The sequence below is a fragment of the Sander lucioperca genome, chromosome 16 (genome assembly GCF_008315115.2).
Source record: "Sander lucioperca isolate FBNREF2018 chromosome 16, SLUC_FBN_1.2, whole genome shotgun sequence".
In the NCBI taxonomy this organism is placed as follows: domain Eukaryota; kingdom Metazoa; phylum Chordata; class Actinopteri; order Perciformes; family Percidae; genus Sander; species Sander lucioperca.
This window is the reverse complement of record NC_050188.1, coordinates 29767646-29791508: the sequence shown is the minus strand read 5'-3', so window position 1 is coordinate 29791508 and position 23863 is coordinate 29767646. Positions and strand designations below refer to the sequence as shown.

Sequence of the window (23863 nt, the reverse complement as noted above, 5' to 3'; positions counted from 1 at the left end):
GAGCAGTTTGTGAACAGTGTTTTCTGTTGGAGATGGTAAGTCCCTTTGGGGTGGACTTTGTAAACCTATAACATGCACGAAAAAGATCTATAACACAATAAAGGAAAGGTAAAAAAGACAAAAAGCATAATATGACCACTTTAAAATAAAGAATTACAGTTTCAAGGGGTTTTCCTTAATGCAGACATTATTTGTAATTTCCTTGTGTTTCATGTACCTGTACGTTTTTTCAATAAATGGTGATGCATGTAGCAAGAGCAGATTTTCTTTTTCAAGTTCAATATTTTCCAACGCACCTGCACAGCACTAGCCTGGGAAAACCCTGACGAACTTCCGGCAAATTTCAGATTTGCTCTGCAAGTCCATCTGGCCAAGAGCCCATTCAAGCCCATTTCCAATTTTTACCAAATCGAGGCACCAATCACAACCGTTTGAGGCGGGCTTTACATGATGACGATAGCGCATCGGCGGCGAGCAGCTTTTTATCAAAGCCCGTCTACGGAAAGCCGTTCCACTCCCTATTAAGCCCCATTGTACCTACTTTGGTTGCAGTTCCACCAGAGTTCCACTGGGGGTGATCGCGGTCCAGTGCAAAATGAATGGGACCCTATGGAGCTAGACGGCTAAATTTGTCTCTTTCGCCTGATTGTCGTTGAGAAATCTCAGATTTGATTGTAGTTTTTGCAAGTTCAACATGGATTATAGGTCAAAAGTTGAATGAACGAGTACTTATGCCCTTTCGATTTGTTACAGGTTGAGTCGTTGTTGCCCATAACACGCTAGCATTCTGCTAATGAATGCTGATTGGTCAGTGAAGGACAGATTACGATCGGAGATCGCGCTTGACGGCATCCGAAGCAGAACCAGAATGTCAGAGTGAATATTTCGGCGTGGTCTTTAAAACATTAGCAAACCTCTTTCTACCACGTGTATTGACAGGGAGAGTCTAACCTGTCAGCTGTGTTGTCGATGCCTCGTGAGAAAAAAGGAAGCGACTCAGAGCTCGCCGTAAAGCAGAATCTCTGGCCGTATATGTGTATGACGTCATTGACATTTTAAAAGGCTTTTTAGAACAAAAAAGCCACTTCAAAAAAATCTAACACCCAGCAGTGTGTATTTTCTTAGCCTCCCCTTTCAAATGCAACATTCAAATTACTAGACAAAAAATGATATCCTGAGAAAAGTGGATTTTGAGGGGTATAGCTCCATAGAGTCCCATTCATTCTGCACTGGCCTGTGAGCGCCCCCTATATGGAACTCTGGTGGAACTGCAACCAGTTCAGAAGCCGGAAGTAACGAGAGAGTGGAACTTCTTCCCTTATTAGAAATTCTTTGTTTTTATTTACATTCAACATGACGGCCACCGAAGCGCAGCAACCCGTTGATGCAGCTGTCGCTGCTACGTCACCGGGATCGTTGGTCTGATAGGTTGAAGGACTATCCAATTGCGCCCAGAGGCATTTGAGCGGCATCCGTTGGTGACGCCTCTTTGGAAATGGGCTGTGAATGAAGCTTCCCCAGACCCGCTCTCAGTTACAACTGAGAAGAGAAGGGTCTGGTGTCAGCCAGGCTAGCACAGCACAGAAGAACTGTTGGATGTGCGAATAGTTTCTTCGAAAAAGTTTACTTTTGGCCTTAGAAATGAAGCCGTGATTATAAGGTCTGCCTCACTTTCTCAGTGTTATAAAACAGGTGCTTTGCCTCTTCTCTTTAAACACATTTACATAATTTAACTATCTTTTTTCAAACATAAAGAATCCTTAAAATCTTCGAAGCAGATATATATCAGCTTGCGTAACTTCAGAAAAACACAAACATTAATAAACCTGTTGAAAGAGCGAATTGTGTTTTGCATTTTTATGTCTGACTGTGCACAGAGCAGATTGTACAAAAGTTATGTCTGTTTATAATCTTTTTGGCGAAACTTTATCAACCAAAATTTGTCGCAGCTTTACATTTATAAGAACAATAGTGTTAAACAACAGAGATAGAGATTATAAAAGACGTTAAAGAAAACAAAGAGTGACATTATAGCAGATTAAATCAAAATATTTCAAAACTGCTATTATGACATTTAGTTGAGTAGATTAATTAAATTTTTTAAATAATTTAATTTAAATATATTTTTTTGTTTTAATCCGGAACATATGTATTTTTTTAATTCTTTATGAAACATTGGGAACAGACAGACATTCAGCGGGTCATGGACATCATTATTCTACAATTAAGCATTCCAGTGTGTAAAAAAACAAACTTTAATCAAATGATATATGAAAACGTTTTATTTATTTATTTTTTTTTTATATTTGTTTGTCTTTTTTATTCACAACTTAATTCAAAAAAACATTAAAATATACAACATCTCAGACATGTACTCAATGATCCAGAGGAAAAAATAATATGACTTCAAATAAATACAAATAGTGTTAATAACAACAACAAGAAATGTATGTAGAAGGGGATGAATAAACAATCATAAAACAGTGTGACAGTTTTGTCAGCGTCTATACGTTTGGGAGACTTAATATACTCCTTGAATTCAAATAAAAAAGCAGTGAAATTAGGGGGGTAACATTTGTTGTTCTGCATTTATTTGTTGATTTAACTAAATGCTACGTCAGCTGCCACACCCTCTGACGCTGGAAGTGACATCACGTTACGTCGGAACCAACAGCCTGTGGTGGCAACTGGCAACTTCTGCCGTGTTCCCAAAGCAACTCAATTTCAAAGATATGCTAATATTTGACAGCAGACCAGGCGAGACAGGATTCTGAGGAGAACTTACGTTGTTGGCGATAACACTCCGGATTACAACAACCCGACATTAAAGAGAAAAGAAGAAGCAACAGGCGGTTGAGCTGGGCGGACATGGCGGACGGCAGCAGGTTCACAGCTATTAAATAAACGCCAGGCAAAGCAAAGCCGAAAGCGAGAGGTTGCTGCTGAGGGACTTGAATTTATTTGAATGTTGCACGGATAGCCGGGGCTCCCCCAGGACTGTCAGCCCTCCACTGAAGCCTGCATGGCGTCCTCTCAAGCCCGGCTAGGCCAGCAGGCCTTAGCTGTGCTTGATGTGGCTCTGCGAGTTCCCTGTATCTTTATTATCGACGCCATTTTTAACTCTTACTACGACCCTGGTTCGGGATGGGTCGGGGTGATGGGGAAGGTGTTCGTCAGAGTCATGGGTAAGTGTTTTAAAGTCTTATTTTAAAGCCTCCGAACTGTGTCAACAACACCCGGCGATCTGACAGCTAACGCTAGCTCACTGACGCCGCGTTAGCCGTGACGTTAGTCAGCAGTGTGAAGCTATGTCACCTGTCACACAGACATAAAGCCGATTAAGCCACCGGCAGTAACATAAATACAAGTCTGGTTTGTCCGACACAGTGTTTAATTAGTTTGTATCAAACCTAATTCAGTCTAATTTGATGCTAGTAACTCGCTATCTATCTATCTAGCTAACCGCTAAAGTCAGGTATTTTATCACAGGTGTCGTGTCAAATTCTGTGTCCTTTTAAAGAAACTGCCCGGAGGACGTTTAGGCAGCCTGTCATTCTGCCTGTCAAAATGTACTACTTTATCCCCAGGAACCTTATCTAAACCATGGTCTGAACTATGTATATAACTTGGTGTACGCATGGGGGATATGAACCAAATTAATGTTGCAGTAATAACCACTAGGGCTGCAACTAACTATTATCTCTTTATTTCATTCTCGATTCGTCAATGCCCCATAAAATGTCGGAAAACAGTGACAAATGCCATAACAATTTCCCAGGTCCCATGTTGACTTACTTAAATGTCTTGTTTTGCCTTACCAACAGACCCAAACTCAAATATATTCAGTTCGCTATCATAAGACAAAAAAACCCAGAAAATATTAACATTTACAAAGTTAGAACCACGGTTGGAAATGAGCACCAGCCAAATGCTGGTAAAATATGCAAGTGGCCGCTAGTTTGGCTTCACTAACCAGCCAAAAACACAATAGTAATCTATTGAGTGGCTGGTATATTTTGAAATCCACTAGCCACAGTGGCAGTTGGACAATAAAATGGAGAACCTTTTGAATTATTCTATTTTTTGCTTTAAATATGATTGAAGCAATTAACAGATTATCTAAAAAGCTGCAGATAAATTTTGTCAATCCATCAATCGTCTAATAATTACACCTCTAGTCGCCACATATCTCATTTTTGTAAAGTATTCATAATCTAATGGCAAAATGGAAGAATATGGAATTGATAATGCTTGAGCCTTATTTGCATTTTTTTTTTTAAGTCTGGTGCACTTTCACTTTTCTTTTACAGACTGCCCTGTCACAACTCATAAATCACCTCATCTGAAATAACATTTAAATTATTGTATTTTACGAAATTCATGACATCCATTTTCATGTTTTGTGGCACGGGTCAGGTCTAGCTGATGCTTTTCAGTGCCCTGAAACGAGTCGACATTAATCACTTGCAGCAGTTTTTATTCTTCCAACAAAGATCAATGCTGTTAAGCTTCTCTCTACGTTTTTAGTCATTAGCTGAAATCCCTGTGCACAGACACACATCTACCAGGTGGTTACATAACTCTCCGTTTGTCCAGTTTGTGGACCTTTGAACCGCTTAGGGCCCCATGGAAGTCATTTTGGTGTTGGCCAAGAGCCGTCTGGGTTTGGAGAGGCAATGGGCCAAATAAGGATCCTTTTTTTTTTAAAGTGGGTCAGTCAACAGTCTCATCTTTGGAAAAGTCCCCAAAAGTAATACAAATCAAAACATAAACATGATTGCATTCAAATGTTGACATCCACAAACAGCTCTTCGCCAACCAATATATATCGATATTCCGATACATCGGCCGATTATATATTTAAAAAAAAAATCCAGAAACGCGTAACAAAACAAACAGATTTCCCTAACATTAGTTATTTGTAGTTATTTATGAGTCACTAAAATAATATGATAGCGCAGTTTAAAAATAAACTTGTTTGTTTTGTTGTCACAACAGAACAGAGGAACATCAAAATGTATTAAAGTTCTGATGAATAAAATGTATAAAAATTAGGGCTGTCAAAATAACGCGTTAATTTCGATTAAATAATCAGAGAAAAAATAATAAGTAATAAAAAAACATAACACAGATTAATCCATTCCATATTGAGGTTTGACCCGGAGCCGTACTAGCCACCATTGGACTGTAAAATGAAGGAGGGAGACGAGAATGTTCTGCCAGGATCATTAATTGGAACATTTACTTATAAAAATCTTCTTCCTGAATAGGGTTGGGTACCAAAATCCGGTGCTAATACGGCACAGGTGCCTTCACGACCGGTATCTACCGGACCGAATAGCAACGCGGATTTTGGCGCCTCATTTCGGTGCCACTGATATGCCTGCGCTTCTCTCTGATGCTCTGAAACAGACGTTACAGGCAACAGAAACATTGCTGCACGTGATGCTAGTTAACACTACACTCAACAGCAGCTAACGTTAGCCTACCGCTAGCTAGTTAACACTATACTCGACAGCAGCTAACGTTAGCCTACAGCTAGCTAGTTAACACTACACTCAACAGCAGCTAACGTTAGCCTACCGCTAGCTAGTTAACACTATACTCGACATCAGCTAACGTTAGCCTACCGCTAGCTAGTTAACACTATACTTGACAGCAGCTAACGTTAGCCTACCGCTAGCTAGTTAACACTATACTCGACAGCAGCTAACGTTAGCCTACCGCTAGCTAGTTAACACTATACTCGACAGCAGCTAACATTAGCCTACCGCTAGCTAGTAGCTGGATTAAACACGGTTACAATGCTGACAGCTAACGCTAAACGGTGTAAAGTGTGTCTGTGTTTTACTGTAGATGATTCAACACCGGTATGTAACAATCTGCAGCTGCCATCGGAGAAACAACACAGACGGTGCGTTCAATGAAACTGGTAACCTACAGCCTCGTGGTGCATTCAAAGTTGTTGTTAAATGCCATTTTCCTATCTGGTGGTTGTTTTTCTCATTCAACAGCAATTTACTAGTGAAATAAGTTATTGTTATTGTTATTACATTATTATTAAATCATTTAATTTTGGCCATATGGCCTTAGCAATAAACAAGCCGTTCTTTAATGTCGCCAACTGTTGTTGAGTGCCCTTCTTTTTTTTGGTTAAGGCACCGGGCAAAAATGATGTATGCGATTAATTTAAATTCATTAATCACAGAGTATGTAATGAATTCATTTTTTTAATCACTTGACAGCCCTAATAAAAATACAAACTTAAGGTATGAAAATGAAAGGGTTAAACTCAAGTGTTGCCAACAGGGACATTGTAGAGCGGCAACACTCAGAACATGGTTGAAGGGGGTTTCGTCCGTTTTTATTTCATTTTTTAATTTATCTGCCATTATAAATGCCGATACCGATTTTACCGTTTGAAAAATGCCTAATATCGGCCGATAATATCGGCCCGCCGATATATCGGTCTGGCTCTATTTTGAAAGAATTTATTGCCAAGTAAGGAACACTTGAGGAGTTTGCCATGGTGGATGGTGCATACATAAACATATTTAAAGGAAGGGGAAAAAATGGTGAAAAATGTCAACCAGTGTCTCCCAAAAGCTCAAGAGGACGTCCTCAAATGTCTTGTTTTGTCCACAACTCAAATATATTGACTTTACTGTCACAGAGGAGAGAAGAAACTAGAAAATATTGACATTTATGAAGCTGGAATCAGAGAATGTTGACCCTTTTTCATAACGAATGACTCAAATAGATGAATCAGTTATCAAAATAGTTTCAGATTAATTTAATAGTTGACAACTAATCTCTACAGTAAAATCTAGCATTACCAGCATTTGGCTAGTGGCTGGTGCCTACTTTGTATCCTGGCTGCGAACTGATTGTTTTCCTAATCTCATTTGTGTTTTCAGGCATTCGGGCCATTTTTTCACCTGAAAAATCCACAACACTTCATGTTGTTTTAGCGGAGGGATTAGTCTCCGTGATGGGAAATAGTTCCATCACTCTTTTCATCCTTTTTCATCAGCGTTACGTCTTTGCTAACTGCGTCTCTCGTGTGTCGCAGGTGTCCTCGTCTCCAGCATGGTGCTGCTGCTCTCCCAGAAAGCCTTGTTCAAGTTCTACACCCTCTTCTTCGCCGTTCTCCTCGGCCTGGCGGCGGTCCTCATCAACTACTATGCCACCTCGCACATAGACTTCTACAGCGCCTACTACAAAGCGGCACTGGGGTTCCGGTTGTTGCCCAGAAACGGGCCGACGCTGTGGCTGGGCATGGCCGCCGTCCAGCTCGTTTTTGGCGTGGGCTACGTGTTCCTGCTCAACCTCCAGTCGGTGTTTGCCGCGCTGGTGGTCCTGGACATCATGATCCCCCTGTGGGGGCTGATGATCGAGCTGCCCGCCGACGTCAGGCAGCTGGTGGCCGTGTTCTCGGGCCTGGCGCTGGCTCTCAACACGGCCGTGTGTCTGGCCATGAGGCTCAAGTGGTTCTACTACTCGTGCCGCTACGTCTACCTGCTCGTGCGGCACATGTACCGGATCTACGGGCTTCAGCTGCTGCTCGAGGACACGTGGAAGAGGATCCGATTCCCTGACGTGCTGCGGGTGTTCTGGCTGACCCGGGTCACCGCCCAGGCGCTGATCCTGGTCTACGTGGTGCGGGCGGTGAGGAGGGAGAGCGGAGACGCCACGGGTGCCGTCGCAGACGGGATCTCCGACTCCCAGGTAAGATCAGAACTAGAGCTGGGCGATGTGGAGAAAATCAAATATCACGATATTGTAAAAACAAATACCTCGATGTCGACATTGTGCCGATACTGTAGGGTTGACGAATGGTGCTTTAACAAAATATCCTCACAATTAGATTTAAGATAACCAGTCCTCAATAATGTGGGCATAATGAATAAGTGGGTAAAGGCAAATAATAGACAGCTAGAACAGTCTCGAAAAGTCAGAAAATGACATCACTTTACTGTAATGACTTGTGCCCTATTACGATATTACGTTGGGTAAGCACGGCCCTACTTTTGGATTATCCTATTAACAATCGTAATGACGATAATCAAAATCTTAAGACAATATCTAGTCTCAAATCACGATATCGATATAATATCGATATATTGCCCAGCCCTAATCAGAACCATTCAAACTCAAACGAATATCTGCAGGTCTTCAAAAAGGTTGGAAAGCACTGAATTCAGAAAAAAAGGCCTTAGAGGGAATCTCATTTACAAAGGCCCTGAATACTTGTTTTTGCACTGCTGTAGACGTTACGTTCTTTCTAAATATTTTTTGGGAGACGATAGGAGTCTAAGAACTATGAACTAAAAGTAGGGATGTCCATTACCTTTTTTGACCCCTGATCCCGATCCTTTTTTTAAAATATTGAATATCTGCCGATGCCGAGTCCCGGTCCGATACTTGTATTTGCCTAGATAATAATATATAATAATAAAATAAAAAAAAAATCAAAGTAAACAAAGTAACTAAAATATGTCTTCAGTTTAATCCATCTAACTAGCGTTTTTGTAAAACTTGCATATAAAATCTACACATCGACTTGAAATGGTGTAATAGCTTATGCGTTGTGCTCAGCTAATTAATGTAAATGATCGGGGTGACTGCTGATCCCAGATCAGTTAAAAAAAAAAAAGCCCATAGCAGCTCCATACTTGCGATCAGGACATCTCTAGGTAAACGTGGGATTGTGGCAACAGTGGATTGTGACTGCAGGACTCATTAATCAAATAGAAGTCCTCGTTAGTACTGACAAAAATGTTTTTTAAATGTCTCTAAGTTAATGCACTTAATGAATAATTATAAGCCTTGTCGTCGCTACTGTTTTTTTCCTCATTGTTCTTTACCAGTATGACCGTGAAAAACACATTAAATTGCATTCTGTGTGATTTCAAAAAAGGTCTTTAAAAAGTCTTGAATTAGGTTGTCACTGCAGAAATGAATGCAGGTCTGCAACATCTGAAGGAAGGAATGTCTGTCAACTGCACCACAAGCTAGACCACACTATAATTTACAGAGACCCAACAATTCCAGTAATTCCCCCCAAGAGCAAGCATTTAGTGCGACAGTGGCGAGGAAAAACTCCCCTTTTTAGGCAGAAACCTTGAGAATGCGTTGTCTGAATGTCTGGATATGAAGAGCAAAGGGAGTTTGAAGTCACGGTGACATGCGTAGCTGTGTTACTGCTCTGTGTTCAGGGTTACCTGCTGAGCTGGGACGTGTTCTGGGATCTGACCAGTAACCTGATCATCTCTGGCTGTGATTCTACGCTCACCGTGCTGGGGATGAGTGCCGTTATCTCCTCTGTCGCGCACTACCTAGGCCTCAGCATCCTGGCCTTCATAGGTGTGTGTCTTTGTGTGTGTGTGTGTGTGTGTGTGTGTTGTACAAACATCTATACTCTGCCATATATAAAAGCTATAAGAATGCTCCTGGAGTTGAGCGTTTTGTCTCATTTTGACCCCTCAGGTTCCACCGAGGAGGAGGATAAGCGTTTGGGCTTCGTGGCTCCTGTTCTGTTCTTCATCCTGGCTCTGCAGACGGGCCTCAGCAGCCTGAACCCCGAGGAACGCCTGGTATGTCCCTGCAGGATGCACGGCCTCCACTTTTCCAGTTTTTCTCTTTTTTTATTTCAAAGGGGCAACGCACATTAAGGGCCAGACACACCGACCAGGCGGCCGACCCTCAGCAGAAAGGGCAGTCGGGCTGATCAGTCTCCCCGAGTTGGTCAAAAAAGTGCCTCGGAACACACCGAAGCGACGAACAGCAGGCGGCACTAATCTGTATTGTCGCCCAAAAATGAAAACCGACAGCTGATTGGACGAACGCGTCACGTGGGTCTGGTTTCTCTGGAAATTCAAGTCATCGCGGCTCGTTCAGAATACGATCTCATATTGTACTAAAATAGTTCACCGAAACGTGTTTCTGAAAACATTTTAAGCGAGAAATAGGCCGTGCAGTTGCTGAATCTGTCTTCATTTCAGATCAACAAAGGTCACTTTAAAAGATTTTCGTCAGATTTTGAGAGACTCTAGTCACGCTCATCGCGCTCCCCGTTTCCGGGTTAGCTCTCCACCAATCAGATGGGTCATTTGAGTCCGACTGCCGGCAGTGCCCGCCCCGCCGATTATACATGTCAAATCAGCCAAAATGAAGGCCGACGGCCCCTCGGACGGACGACGGCACAGAACACACCGAACAGACTCGAGTCACCGACCTCGCCAGACTGTCCAACGGCCGATTATCGGCTCGGTGTGTCTCAGGCTTTAATCAACATGAGTACAGAGTCCAACATGTAAAGGTGCCAGATTTAGCCACACAGGCTAATTTCCATCTGCAGTCCCTAGCAGGTTGAATGGCTTAAAACAATAGATACGCTACAACAATACAACAAATGCACATAAAACAAGAAAGACATAGACAAGTAAAGTGACACAACCACTATTCCAGATCATGACAGCTGGCAGGTTGATGGCATGAGAAAAACATAACGTATAATAAGTATCATACACAGTAGACACAGGTAAAAGTGCATAGACACACATTAGAACGCATCAACAACACATAAGCACACACAGAGACACCACTACAGCAATAAAAACAAACACATTATTCGGTGTTATGGCAGCATATTTGATTAGTCAATAATAGGGGTGTAAGAAGAAATCGATACACTTGAGTATCGCAATATTTTATTTTGCAATACTGTACCGATTTTTATTTTTTAGTTTACGTGCAAAAATATTCATGTAAGACAGTTTAACCCCTTACCACTAGATGGCTATGCTGAGACACACCACTAGTGTCCTTGCCTAACAGTGCCTAGCAGTGCCTGACTTTTTGCTAGAAGCTAACAATGTAGCTATGGCTGAACTTTGGCCTACTTTAGCATATAAACATTAGCTCACTAAGAACCTGTGAACCACAATCCCAAACTGGCAGTTTGATTTTCTGTGTACTGAATTGTTTACCTAAAGTAAACTTTTAGTTAACTTGTATACTTTTATGCACATCGTGTCTTTTTTTAAATATTTTTCTAAAATTATACTTTAAAAATATCCCAATATATCGCCTTATGCACAGTATCGAAATGTATTGCAATATTTATTTGTATTTTAAACTTTTTTTTATAGTTTTATGGATTTAGAGAAGGATTTGATAGATGTGATGTTCTGTAGTTCTGTGGCTGTGGTATTCCATGTATTGGGCTGCTCGAAAGGAAAAAGCTGACTGTCCAAAACGACTTTTTCCACATGGTATTTTACAATCCCCGCTTAAATTGTTAATTAACAGATTGATTAATGAGTCGAGTATGATTAGTGAATGTAGAAAAGGGATCGTGGACACACAACTGTTGGGGAAGCAGACAGCGGATGCTCACGATTTTATGCCGAATGTGTTTCTGAACGTTTTACCTTCTTTGATTATTCTCTTCTTTTTGCTTTCTTCCATTGTTGACATGTTGACTTTCTGTGTGTCTTTCTCCAGCTTTCCCTCCAAAGCACAATTAACAAGGGCCTCTTAAAGCCTCTAAAATACCAGTTTTATACAGCACACCCTATTTTGTGCCATGTTGATTTATTATTATCATTTATTATTATTTTATAGTTTTGTTTAATTATTTCCAGTGAGTGTTGCTCTGAGGTATTTTTTTGTTATGTTTTTTACCAATACTTTTTTTTTTTTAATAATTTTATAATGTGATTCAGGGTTTCCCACAGCACTTTGTAGCTTAGGCGGCCGCCTGAGCAAGACGGGCACGCCGCCTTTACTAGGTCGTTAAAAAAAATAATAATAATAATTTATATGAACAATATCCGCCGTGTTACTCTGTCCTGTTTCCTCCCTTTCATTCCAAACCGTGACCAATGCCAGTCTCGCTTCTCTGCAGAGCACATTAAAAATAAAAAATAACATCGGTACTACCGAGGACGGATTCACTTTAAATCAAACGGTGCCAAATTTCGGTATCCGAGAGCGCATAAGCGCGAGCATAGCTGACGTCTCTGCATCTTGACAGAGAGCGCTTCGACTGCCGACTCTCACACACACGCACGCACGCAGAGCTGTGGTGCCATCGGAGCGAAACAACGTCGACTTTGTTAGTCGCAGTGAGTCACGGCAATGCCGGTAAAGCGGTTGCAAGTGTGTTTACACTTTTCAAAACTCCACGCAGACAGCGTATAATGGCGAGTTGAAAGCTGTCATGGTATGGGCTTAGACTTCCTCTGCACAGGCAGGCACCACTGTGTGCACTATGTCCTTTTGCCTGACTGACAGGCTGAGGTTGTCAGTCCCTGCCCTCTAACTAGACAGTTAGAGCAGTTCATGCTCGACATCGTAACCCCTAAGCTACAGGGACTTAAAGTCTTATTTTAACTTCTAATTGGCATTAAACTTTCTTAAGTCTAATGCCGACCTTAAACCAAACGACTTTTCAAGCGATTCCACCGTTGCAGACAAATTTCCAAATATCTACGAGTCTTGCTAGAGTCGTCTCAAACGTTTGGTGTGAGGTGGTCATAACACTCCGAGTCAGTTACTTTTCCCCGTCTTGACGTTCCGACAAAATCAAACGTGTTGGAGTGAAGTTAAATCGCGTGAACATTGTCATCAACCAATGGGTGCGCTCCCTCCAGCACCAAACGGGAAGCAGCAAACTTGCTAGAGCCGGTGCTGTTTATGGTTTCGTGGTGCCGTGCTAAGCTAAATGCTAAAGAGGGAACCCCTTCTGAAACGAGTCATCCAACAGAGATTTTCCGGCGGGTAAACGCAGACCTCTACGTACTGCCGCCATTCATCTTTACGGCAAAACAGAAAATCAGCAAAAGTTACCAGCTAACCCTAGCGGTAGCTAGCTAGTTTTGATTGATTTTAGATGTAAGATGGTGTCAGACTTTAGTCTTCTCAGAGTCTTTTCAGTCTTCTAGTGTTTGGCATAAGTTGACGAAACGTGCATGCACCCTGAACTGATTTATGTGGAAAACATCCTGTTGATTTACTGACAAAACACTTTGAGCAGAGGTTCTAATTTAGCATCACGTCTCGGTGACTGAGCCTCTCTCGCTTTGATTTGAAGGTCCGCCTGAGCCGGAACATGTGCCTTCTGCTGACGGCCATCCTGCACTTCATCCACGGCATGACGGACCCTGTCCTGATGTCCCTGAGCGCCTCCCACGTCTCCTCCTTTCGCCGCCATTTCCCGGTCCTGCTGGTGTCCCTGGCGCTCTTCGTGCTCCCCGTGGCGCTCAGCTACGCCCTCTGGCACTCCTATGCCCTCAACACCTGGCTCTTCGCCGTCACCGCCTTCTGCGTGGAGCTCTGCCTCAAGGTGAGGACGGGGAATCTACTGTTACATTTAGAGGCTTGTTAGTTGCTATATGTGGTCATATTTAAATAATTTATTTAAGTGTAATTGCGTGAGTAAGTCAATTGCTGTTAAAACGACAAAACTCTAGATGGCAGAAGGGGACCGATCATTCCAAGCAGTGGCTCCTAGGCTGGGGAATGTCTTGCCTCCTTCTCTACGTTGTGTGAATTCTGTCAAATCTTTTAAAAAGCAATTGAAGACTGCGATTCAAGCAGGCTTTTAGTCAGTCGAAATGGTTGTTTATGTTTTCTATTTGTATTTAAATTTTCTTGTATTTTAATTTGTTGTATTACATTTTATTGTGAAGCATTTTGTGATTTCTTTTTTTTTTTTTTAATCTGTGAAAGGTGCTATACAAATAAACTGTACTTACTTACTTGTGGATTACATGTGTAGGTGGAGACAGAAACTGTAATAGTATTGTAAGAGCAAAAGACCCAAGTTTTTTTCTGTAGGCGTAGTTATCTAAAGGAAGAACTATTAAATTGACCCAGAATGCATTGGGATCTCTCAGATGTTGCTAGTGTCTCTTTTATCCTCTGTACAGCACACAGTATACAGTGTCTTACCCTCCTCCCCTCCCTCCAGGTGGTGGTGTCCCTGACGGTCTATGGCCTCTTCATGGCGGACGGCCTCTCCAACGTCCTGTGGGAGAAGCTGGACGACTACGTCTACTACGTGCGCTCCACGGGTAACGTCATCGAGTTCCTGTTCGGAGTCATCATGTTCGGCAACGGCGCCTACACGATGATGTTTGAGTCGGGCAGCAAGATCCGCGCCTGCATGATGTGCCTGCACGCCTACTTCAACATCTACCTGCAGGCGCGGAACGGCTGGAAGACCTTCATCAACCGCCGCACGGCCGTCAAGAAGATCAACTCCCTGCCGGAGGTGCGCGGCGACCAGCTGTGGGACATCGAGGACGTGTGCGCCATCTGCTACCAGGAGTTCGCCACCTCGGCCCGCATCACGCCCTGCCACCACTACTTCCACGCGCTGTGCCTGAGGAAGTGGCTCTACATCCAGGACACGTGTCCCATGTGCCATCAGAGAGTGTACATCGAGGACGAGAGCCGAGACCGAGCCGCCTTTTCCAACAACAACGGGGGCTACGCGGCGCCGCAGGACGTCGCCGCCGCGGCCCCGCCGCCCGCACCGGGAGACAACCAGCGTGGACAGCCGGCCGCCGAGCCACCGGCCAACGGAGGAGCGGTGGCGGCGGCGGCGGCGGCTGGCGGCCAGGCCGCAGGAGGACCGGCGGAGCTCGACAACGAGCTGCTGGAGGACAACGACAGCATAGAGTACGACGAGGACGAGTGGGGGACTCAGAATGGCTGCACGCCAATAGAAGAAGACTATATCAACGATGACACAGACTCCACCGAGGACTGACGAGGACAGATCTATAGAAAGAAATATACATAAATCTTTATTATATTTAAGTTAAAAAGAATTCTAAAACACAACAGCATCTTAATTTTGTTCTTGGAAAAAAATGTCAGGGATGTCATTCTCTTTTTTTCGTGTTAGTTTCTTTTCGATTGATTTTGAGTTTGGGTTTTTACTCTAAAAGGGCTTGTGGAAAGAGTAACTGCTGCTCTGTGTGTGTGTGTGTGTGTGTGTGTGTGTGTGTGTGTGTGTGTGTGCGTGCGCACGGGTTCTTGTTTAACTACATTCGTGGGGTCCAAAGACCGGGAATACAGTATACTTGTGGGGTCCGGACAGCTTTGTGGGGCCAAAATGCTGGACCACAAGTTTAAAGGGCTGTTTGAGGGTTAAGACTTGGTTTTAGGATTAGGGTTAGAATTAGGTTATGGTTAGGGTTAGGGTGAGGGTAAGGGTTAAGGTTAAGGTTAGGCATTTAGTTGTGATGGTTAAGGTTAGGGGCTAGGGAATGCATTATGTCAGTGACGGGTCCCCACAAAGATAGTGAGACGTGTGTGTGTGTGTGTGTGCGTGTGTGTGACGATGTCTTAAAGATGCAGTTCCTGTTCCCTAGCAGTGTGTTTATAAGGGAAACGCTGGAGTGTGTTAGTTTATAAAACGGCAAAACTGTGGAGCGCATAAACAAATGCAAGCTTTTTTAAATCTGCAGGTCAGGATGGAGGAGTTTGTCGAAGGATACCCATTTGAGCGCAAGAACACATTTTAGTTTGCTTCTGTTTGAAAACCTGCTGTCATTACTTTCCTCCAGCAGTTTTTTTTTCTTCATTTTTGCCAAATGTGATTGGTTAACACTCTTGGGGGTTACTTCTTTGTCCGTAGCGCGCTCAAAAACATAGATTACACACTCACGCTCTTACTAAACCAGCCTCGAGTGCTCTCGAATCCTGACTTTCAGATTGATCACAGCTCAAGTTTGTGATTGACTCGTTCAACATTTTTGTCCTTAACTAACTCAAACAGAGTATTTAGGAACTTGTCGAGAGAGAGAGAGAGAGAGAGAGAGAGAGAGAGAGAGAGAGAGAGAGGGAGGCAGTTTTCTATCAACTCTGAGAAAAACTGAGAGGTTGTCTGATTTAAGAAAACAAAAATAAGTGACTTGCTACTGTAATCACTGATATACCTCTATCATTACTTACTACTGGTCTCTTGTGTGACCTCACTTACAATTGTGTACGTTATTGTACATATAATAAAACAAACATGTGCACACGTTCTCCCTTAGGATTGAGAGAAGAGTTTGTTTTCAGTTTTTTTGTTTTTCAATTATGCAAATTTCAGATTTTCTCTCGCATAAATCAGTATTTAGTTTGCTTAAAATTCTTGTTTCAAACCCAGAAATTGTTGTTTATAATGGTATTGGCTGGCATTGGGTGAAAAGATTATTCCTCGATGCTCCTCCAGTAAAAGTCACAAAGATAACAGTATGGAAAGGTTCCACTTATTTTGTCAACTATGGACTTTAAGTACTTGGCATTTCTTTCAAAAGGGAAAAAAAAGTACCATATTTTGCTTTCACGTGTTGGTTATTAGTCATGTTTTAAGAGCAGATGTCATTTTTATTCCCATAAGAGTGGTCATATCGTTCAGTAAATGCACTTTTTTTTTTTTTTTTTCTAATCAGTGGTACAGACGGTAAGCGTTCTCGTTCTGTTCTACTTTGGCAACAAACTAAAAATGACTGCACCTTTTCTCAAGTCTCAAACTGTGTTTTCTAGTCTCAGGGTCCCTCTGCAGGGCCGGGAACAGTTGAATTGATGAATCCATTTCATCGCAACAAATATTAACGGAGCTGCAGGAAAAGTCTCGAATTTACAGATACGTAAACTGAAGACACTGTCATGGCTTACAATTCTGTGATTATTTATCGTACCGTCGAGCTACAAAGAAGAAATTCCTCGGTTTGTTTTTCCAGCAGCAGGTGTCCCAACTGAACACTGATCCAAAAATCTTGAACCACTGGAACGAAAAGAAAGACCCTGAAAAAGACCGTATAGCTCAGCCAATACAGATCCCTCTACGTTTTCATTGTGAATTTAAAAAAAAACGTGAATTTAAAAACGCTTTGGAGCACAACTCCTCTCGAGTATTACATTGTTTAGACTTCCACAGCCTGAACGTCCTTAAGGGTTTGACTGCAAACTCATGTTCATTACTGTTGTAATTACTGGTCGCAGAAAATAAGCTGCAAGGAATCCATGAAGTTCTTGTTGATGATGAGAAAGCTGGGGCTTTTTGACATGTTTCAGCTATGAAGGAATTTGATAATTAGTTTGATTGTTCTGAAAGCTTTTTAAAAAAATGGTAAAAGCTGTTTATTTTGCCTTTTGTTTTAAAAGGAGATTTATGTAAATAAAATCATCTTTGATATTGCATTTTGGACTGTATCTCAAATCTCTCGAACATCCCTTTTTTTATTTTTATTTTTTTTTTTAAAATGACTTTGGCAGGCACATATTTGGCACACTAGTGAAGCTGCCCAACTGCAATAAATACACACTACAACGTTCAGTGTGTGAAGATGCAGTTCACTCATTGGACCGGTAGATGGGACTATTTCACCATTTTGAGTTGGGTAGGATTTCTCAGTTGGTTCATGTTTAGTTACAGTTTGCAGTTTGGCTTGAAGCTTTCAAACTCTTAAGAAAAGCAGCAAAGAGCAGAAGTTCTGCTTAATTTTGGGCCATTTAGGTTAATTTTGGGCCATTTAGGTCACAGCAACACAGTAGTTACCTTCATTACTTTGTTAATGTGGTCACCAAGGTGTGTGTTAAAGTGCTCATATTATGCTCATTTTCAGGTACATATTTGTATTTAGAGGTTATATCAGAATAGGTTTACATGGTTTAATTTTCAAAAAACACCATATTTTTTGTTGTACTGCACATTGCTGCAGCTCCTCTTTTCACCCTGTGTGTTGAGCTCTCTGTTTTAGCTACAGAGTGAGACCTCTCACTTCTGTTCCATCTTTGTTGGGAGTCGCACATGCGCCGTAGCTAGGTAAGGACTACTAGCCAGTCAGAAGCAGAGTATGAGGGCGTGCCCTGACAGTAGCTAGGTAAGGACTACTAGCCAGTCAGAAGCAGAGTATGAGGGCGTGCCCTGACAGTAGCTAGGTAAGGACTACTAGCCAGTCAGAAGCAGAGTATGAGGGCGTGCCCTGACAGTAGCTAGGTAAGGACTATAGAGCTGTTTGGAGCAGTTTGTGAACAGTGTTTTCTGTTGGAGATGGTAAGTCCCTTTGGGGTGGACTTTGGGCTTTTTTCACTTTGGAAGCCTATTACATGCACACAAAAGATATATAACACAATAAAGGAAAGGGAAAACACCAAAAAACATAATATGAGCACTTTAAGAAAGTAGCAAAGAGCAGAAGTTCTTAATTTCGGGCCATTTAGGTCACAGCAACACAGTTTAAAAATGTGATTCTATGCAGTAGTTACCTTCATTACTTTGTTAACGTGGTAACCAAGGTGTGTGTTAAGTCAGAGTTAGGGACACCTGCTGTGGGTTAAACAGCCGGTGTAGGGAGATAGAGAGTAGACTAGAAGACAATAGATGTATTAAAAGTATAGGCTTGGCTGGGGGCTCTGCTGAGGTCACCAAACTATGTGTGCTATTAACTGAGCTCTGTGACTTTCCAACAAGAAATGCTAAATACAGGGGCTCTGTATGAAGTGACGGGGGCCCAAGTAGGGATGGAGGGGAGGGGCCTGGGCCTCTGTTTCAAGGTTAAAGTTATTTCTTGAAGAAGAGAAGCAGGTGCCGGCAATGAAAATATTAGATATCGGGCTCCCTCCAACCATGCTCATTAAATATGTAGGGCAAAAAAATGAGAATCTAGGGATAACGTATATAAATATGAAATAAAATAATGTTATAATATTTGTGGGAGACAGTAATTGCAAAATGAAAACACTGCATTTTAAACTGGGATGTAATACGTGTATTTGCATAGGCTAATGAAATGTAATAAACATATACTATACAGGGATGTAAACAGGTAGTGAAACAGTAATTAAGGTAAATTGGCTAGTAGGGTTAGTAGCATAGACTGGTTATTAGTCAGTTCTCCTGACCGTCAAGGAAAGATAAGTGAAAACATTTTCAGTTTGCTCATTTTTTTTTGTCCCCTGAACTCACGTTGCAACATTTCTTTTTACAATTAGATTTAATATGAAAGGGTATTACCGGAAGCAACACGTTTTATTTTTGAAAGCTGCCGCCGGAAATGATCTTTTCCGCCCGACTTGACAGTAGTTCTTGTTCGGCTTTAGCTGAAACTTCATGTGCCAAGCCCATGACCGCTCTTAAAAGATCATGAGACGTTTTGGTCGGCGGACGGCACGAAAAGAAGATATGCACGGCTGCTTGAAAGTTAACCCGAGTTTAAGAGAAACGGTAATCAAAAGTCGTCGGTTTCTTTCCCATTGAGTGTCGAACCTAGCTAACGTTACTAGGACCGAACGAGAAACAACTTCTGCCCGAGTGGCCGCTGCTGGAGCGGGGAGACAACGACTGCTATCTGCGCTCAAAGAAGCGTTAAAAAAAACAGCAGTTTATTACATTGTAATAGACGTAGAGTAACGTTAGTAGTTATTTATTTTCGCCACAATGTTCAGGCTTTGCCTACAGAGAGCTTTCCGACCGGTTGTACAGAAGTTACCAGCGGCGGTGACAGTGCCGAGACTGCCGGGGATAGGGCGACACACACCGAGCTGCTGGATGGGAACACATGGGAGAAACGAGCCGAGGGAGACGCTCAACTCACCCAAGAGAGCCAAAGACTTTATTTACCGCCTCCAGCCGACGGAGAGGACTTGTTTACTGAAGGAGCTGCAGAGTTTCGAGTCCATAGCCGTCGCTCAAGGTAAGAAATAAAAACAGCGCAGGTCAAAGGTGACAGCTTTCCCTAAGAAGCTCTGAGAGAGATTGAATGAGAAGTCACAGGTACGAGACATGCACCGATATTTTCCCGCCCTCATGTTTACCGATAATGATATGGAAGTGCAAATTGCAAACTGCTGTCTAAAGGGAGTTAACAAAGGGGTGGCCAGCATCTGTCATCATGAAGTGTTGCTCATCAATGGGTGGAGTCTTTGAATTAAAAACTGCAGACAGTAGGCACTCAAAGGCCAATTATTAGCCACACCTGGATTAAGTAAAGGTGTAGTAGTGTGTAAAACATGTGGCAGCTGGATAAACTAAACCACATTGGAAAAGGGTTGTCGCCTTAATACGCCGTGTAAGCGATATATAACCATGGTTAGTTAACCGAATAGAGCTGAGTCTGAAAATGACCAAGCTTGGTCGTTTGATTGTGGTTCTCTAAGCCTGGCACAACGCTGTGATTTCCACTCCATTTCAATTCTGCATATGCAGCAAGTAAACACAATACCACATATACCTACAACATGGTAATAATACAACAAATACTATGTTATATTATGTTTCAAATGGAAGATTTTGTCTGCAGTGACAGTTGAATAGGTTGCATTCAGACCATAGTTTAACATGTTAATAATTGGGCTTGTTTAACTATATTCGTGGGGTCCAAAAACCGGGAGTCCAGTATACTTGTGGGGTCCGGACAGCTTTGTGGGGCCAAAATGCTGTCCCCACAACTTTAAAGGTCTGTTTGAGGGTTAAGACTTAGATTTAGGATTAGGGTTAGAATTAGGTTATGGTTAGGGTGAGGGTAAGGGTTAAGGTTAGGCATTTAGTTTTGATGGTTAAGGTTAGGGTAAGGGGCTAGGGAATGCATTATGTCAATGACGGGTCCCCACAAAGATAGTGCCACAAACCTGTGTGTGTGTGTGTGTGTGTGCGCGCGCGCGTGCGTGCGCGCGTGCATAGTCAGTGGGTATGAACAGGCAGGCGAGTGTGTGTGCATGTGTGTACATAATACTTCCTCTTTTGAGTCACCAGAGGGTATTGTCTGTTTGGTTTTGATCCATGTTGAGGCATTTATTTCCCTTTTCAAGCAGAGTGACTCATTTTCGGACTGAAATAGTACAATCAGCTGCCTGGTCAGAAGGAGTGTAAAGATCTGAGTAATGTCTTCACTCTTAGCGTCTTGGGGAATCTCCCAATTCCTGCGTAGCAAGGGCCAGGAAATTCGGGGAAACCTTTTCATAATAAATAAATAGTTTCCAAAATGTTTTCAGCTTGGATTTAAAATAAGTGTTGCAGGAAGACCACGGATGTGTAGATGTCACCCCCCCCCCCCACCCCCCTCACAAACTGCATTTACATTCATCACCTGGAGGCAGCTCACCAGGTGCTGTGCTTTCTATTACTATTGTCCTTCTTGTCTCCGCAGTATCCCGCTGTTTTCCCCTCAGCTTGTCAGTCACTGTTCTCTTTATCACTGTGTGTGCACCCAAACTGCTTTTTTTCTCGGGATATTATGTAAGATGATGTGTAAGCTGATTTTTTTTAAAAGGGCATTTTTACCCTTTTCTGCCGGCTAATCTATCTGCCTACCATGTTACAGCATTTTATTCAGCTTTTGAATGGACTCAGATGGATTTAGAAATGTATTTGCAGCATTGTGTAACCTGTAGTCTCAAGCAAAACGAAGAAAAAACTAGAGGTGCGATGAACGATTAACCGATTAGTTGTCAACTATTAAATTAATCGCCAACTATTTTGATAATCGATTAATCGTTTGAGTCATTTTTTTTATTTAAAAAAAAATAAGATTTCTCTGATTCCAGCTTGTTAAATGTGAATATCTTCTAGTTTCTTCTATCCTTTGTGACAGTAAACTGAATATCTTTGAGTTTTGGACAAAACATGACGTTTGAGGACGTCCTCTTAGGCTTTGGGGAAACACTGATCCACATTTTTCACCATGTTTTGACATTTTTATAGATCAAACAACTAATCGATTAATCGAGAAAATAATCGACAGATTAATCGACTATGAAAATAATCCCTGCCTGAGACCCAGCTTAGAGTCTACACCATATGTAGGAATGTGTCTTCCATTGGCTCTACACAAGTGACTGCAGTATAGGGCTGGGTTAAAGTAATCAATTCTCCAAATTAAAATATTTGAGTGATCTGATAATAAAATCCAGAAATTGATCTTTTTTTCCTGTCTGAGTGATCTATTTAATAATTTATTGGCAGGCATTTTATTACAATTTTCAGAGCTGTATTTACCCTTGTCCAGAAATAGAATTTGAATTTACTATATGCCTTTTAACAATGGATGTACTAGTAAAGTACTAGTAAGTAAAACATACTTTAAACACACTTTTTTGGGGCTCAATTCCTAATGTAAACATTGCAACAGTGCATTATATAAAAAATATTTGAGGGTTGCTTCTTGCTGTTACAATTCACAGCATACGTGAGAATCTCTTTTATATCTGAGCTAAATTGGTATTGGAATTGAAATTTCGGAATCAAATTGGCGACAACCCAGCCTTAAATAAAGATTTTGAAGAGTATGGAAACCTGATTGATTCATTTAACATCTTTATTAATAAATAACTAGTATCCTCTCAAACCAGAAACTTTTCACAGAAAAGACAACACAAGTGTTGGCTTATTTTTGGGCCTTCAGTTGTGAGGGCTCAGTACCGTTGAGCTGCTGTGGAACACGACGGGTAAGAATCCGGTAAGTGTGAGAGTTCAGATTCTTTGAGCCCCAAGAAAGTTAGGCTAAAGCTCAGAAAAATGCGTTTATTTCTTTTTAAATCCCGTCAAACGGATAATGTCAGCTAGGGGTGCTCAATTTAGAAAATGTCACGATTCGATTTCGATTTTTAGGCTCAAGATTCGATTCAAAAGCGATTCTCGATTCAAAAAAACGACTCACAGTATGTAAATGTAGTTACTTTTCCCATGTGATTGCAGTAGACTTACAGTTAACCCTTGTGTTGTCCTCGGGTCAAATTTGACCCGTTTTCAAAGTTCTTTACATCAGAAATATGGGTTTCTTTGAACCAAAATGCCCAAATATAACGTGGATGCATGGATGTACGTTGTTGGGTTCCATACAACGTTCTCTGCAGGTAAAATGAATGATTACTTTCATTGAATTTTGGGTGCTTTATTCAATTTGTATAACATTTTATAAACATGTTTAAATGGTTTTAAAACAGTATCTTGACTAAACTTTGACATAAACCAGTCTGTGATTCACTCAACTTAACTATTAGTCAAAATAATTCATAATTTCTGGCTTTTTAACTCCAAAATTAGGTATAATGTCATATAAATTAGGTTTATTGACCATGAATTTAAAACACAACGTTGAAAAAAGTGACAAAAGCGTTTTAAAAAAATGTCAAAAGCATAAAAAAAGAGCCAAAAAATGCTGAAAAAAGCACCAAAAATTCAAATTCACTTTTAACCTGGATGGACAACAATGGTCAAACAAAAAAAAAAATCTTTTTTGGAATTCTATGAATCGATTTTGAATCAGCATGAACCGCGATTCGAATGTGAATCGACTTTTTTTGCACACCCCTAATGTCAGAGCTTTGAGCCCCTCTTGAGATCATTTGACCCAAACAACTGTATTTCCCACTGTTCACTATATTCCAGGTGGATGCATCACAGTTTTTTTCATCAGGGATCGACCAATTATCAGCCAGGCCGATATTTGGCAAGTTGCTGATCATCTGTATCATTTTTTATTTTACTGATAACCGATAAAGTGAATTATTAAAAAGTGCGCTACTTTGTCTCCGCTACGGCTCTGTTAGCAGTCTGCAGACAAACTGTTAGCACGTTAAAAACTTCAGGAAGCTATTTTTGTTTTTATTTCTTGATTTTCTTACTGTGTTTTGTTATTAGTTTCAAAGTTTCCGTTGTATTACATAATTGCTCAAAGCATTTAATCAAACTTTTTGTGTTATTATTATTTTTAGCGTTGGCTGTGATTGGAAGCTTTTACTTGGTAAACTAATGTAAGTATGTTGTGTATTTTTAAGTGCTACGGTGCAGAGTCAGTCACCAAAGCACCATCTCTCTTTCTGTAGCATTTGTCCAGCATATAAATTGGGCCATCCG

The 23863-nt window shown here is 41.5% G+C and overlaps 2 protein-coding genes across 3 annotated transcripts in view; both read left to right on the top strand.

Moving 5' to 3' along the window:
- The first annotated feature begins 2633 nt into the window (after nt 1-2633).
- Nucleotides 2634-14878, top strand: rnf139 (ring finger protein 139). Its single transcript, XM_031307692.2, has 6 exons — nt 2634-3185; nt 7073-7728; nt 9219-9366; nt 9490-9596; nt 13100-13351; nt 13979-14878. The coding sequence occupies exons 1-6, from the start codon at nt 3023-3025 to the stop codon at nt 14780-14782; spliced, it is 2130 nt and encodes a 709-aa protein (XP_031163552.1). The 5' UTR covers nt 2634-3022; the 3' UTR covers nt 14783-14878.
- Nucleotides 14879-19063: 4185 nt separating this feature from the next.
- Nucleotides 19064-23863, top strand: part of tmem65 (transmembrane protein 65) — a 44068-nt gene continuing 39268 nt past the window's right edge. For both annotated transcript variants that reach the window (XR_004106387.2, XM_031307703.2), the window contains exon 1: nt 19064-19703. Coding sequence is in view for 1 of the 2 variants with exons in the window: in XM_031307703.2 (XP_031163563.1) it covers nt 19448-19703 (256 nt within the window). In the remaining variant the exon portion in view is untranslated. The remainder of the gene's footprint in view (nt 19704-23863) is intronic.

Excerpts from the sequence above, each read along its gene's own strand:
- rnf139 (XM_031307692.2), top strand. The coding sequence starts at position 3,023 with ATGGCGTCCTCTCAAGCCCGGCTAGGCCAGCAGGCCTTAGCTGTGCTT. Across the intron at positions 3,186-7,072 it reads GGTGTTCGTCAGAGTCATGG|GTGTCCTCGTCTCCAGCATG; the intron begins GTAAGTGTTTTA and ends CGTGTGTCGCAG. Across the intron at positions 7,729-9,218 it reads ACGGGATCTCCGACTCCCAG|GGTTACCTGCTGAGCTGGGA; the intron begins GTAAGATCAGAA and ends CTCTGTGTTCAG.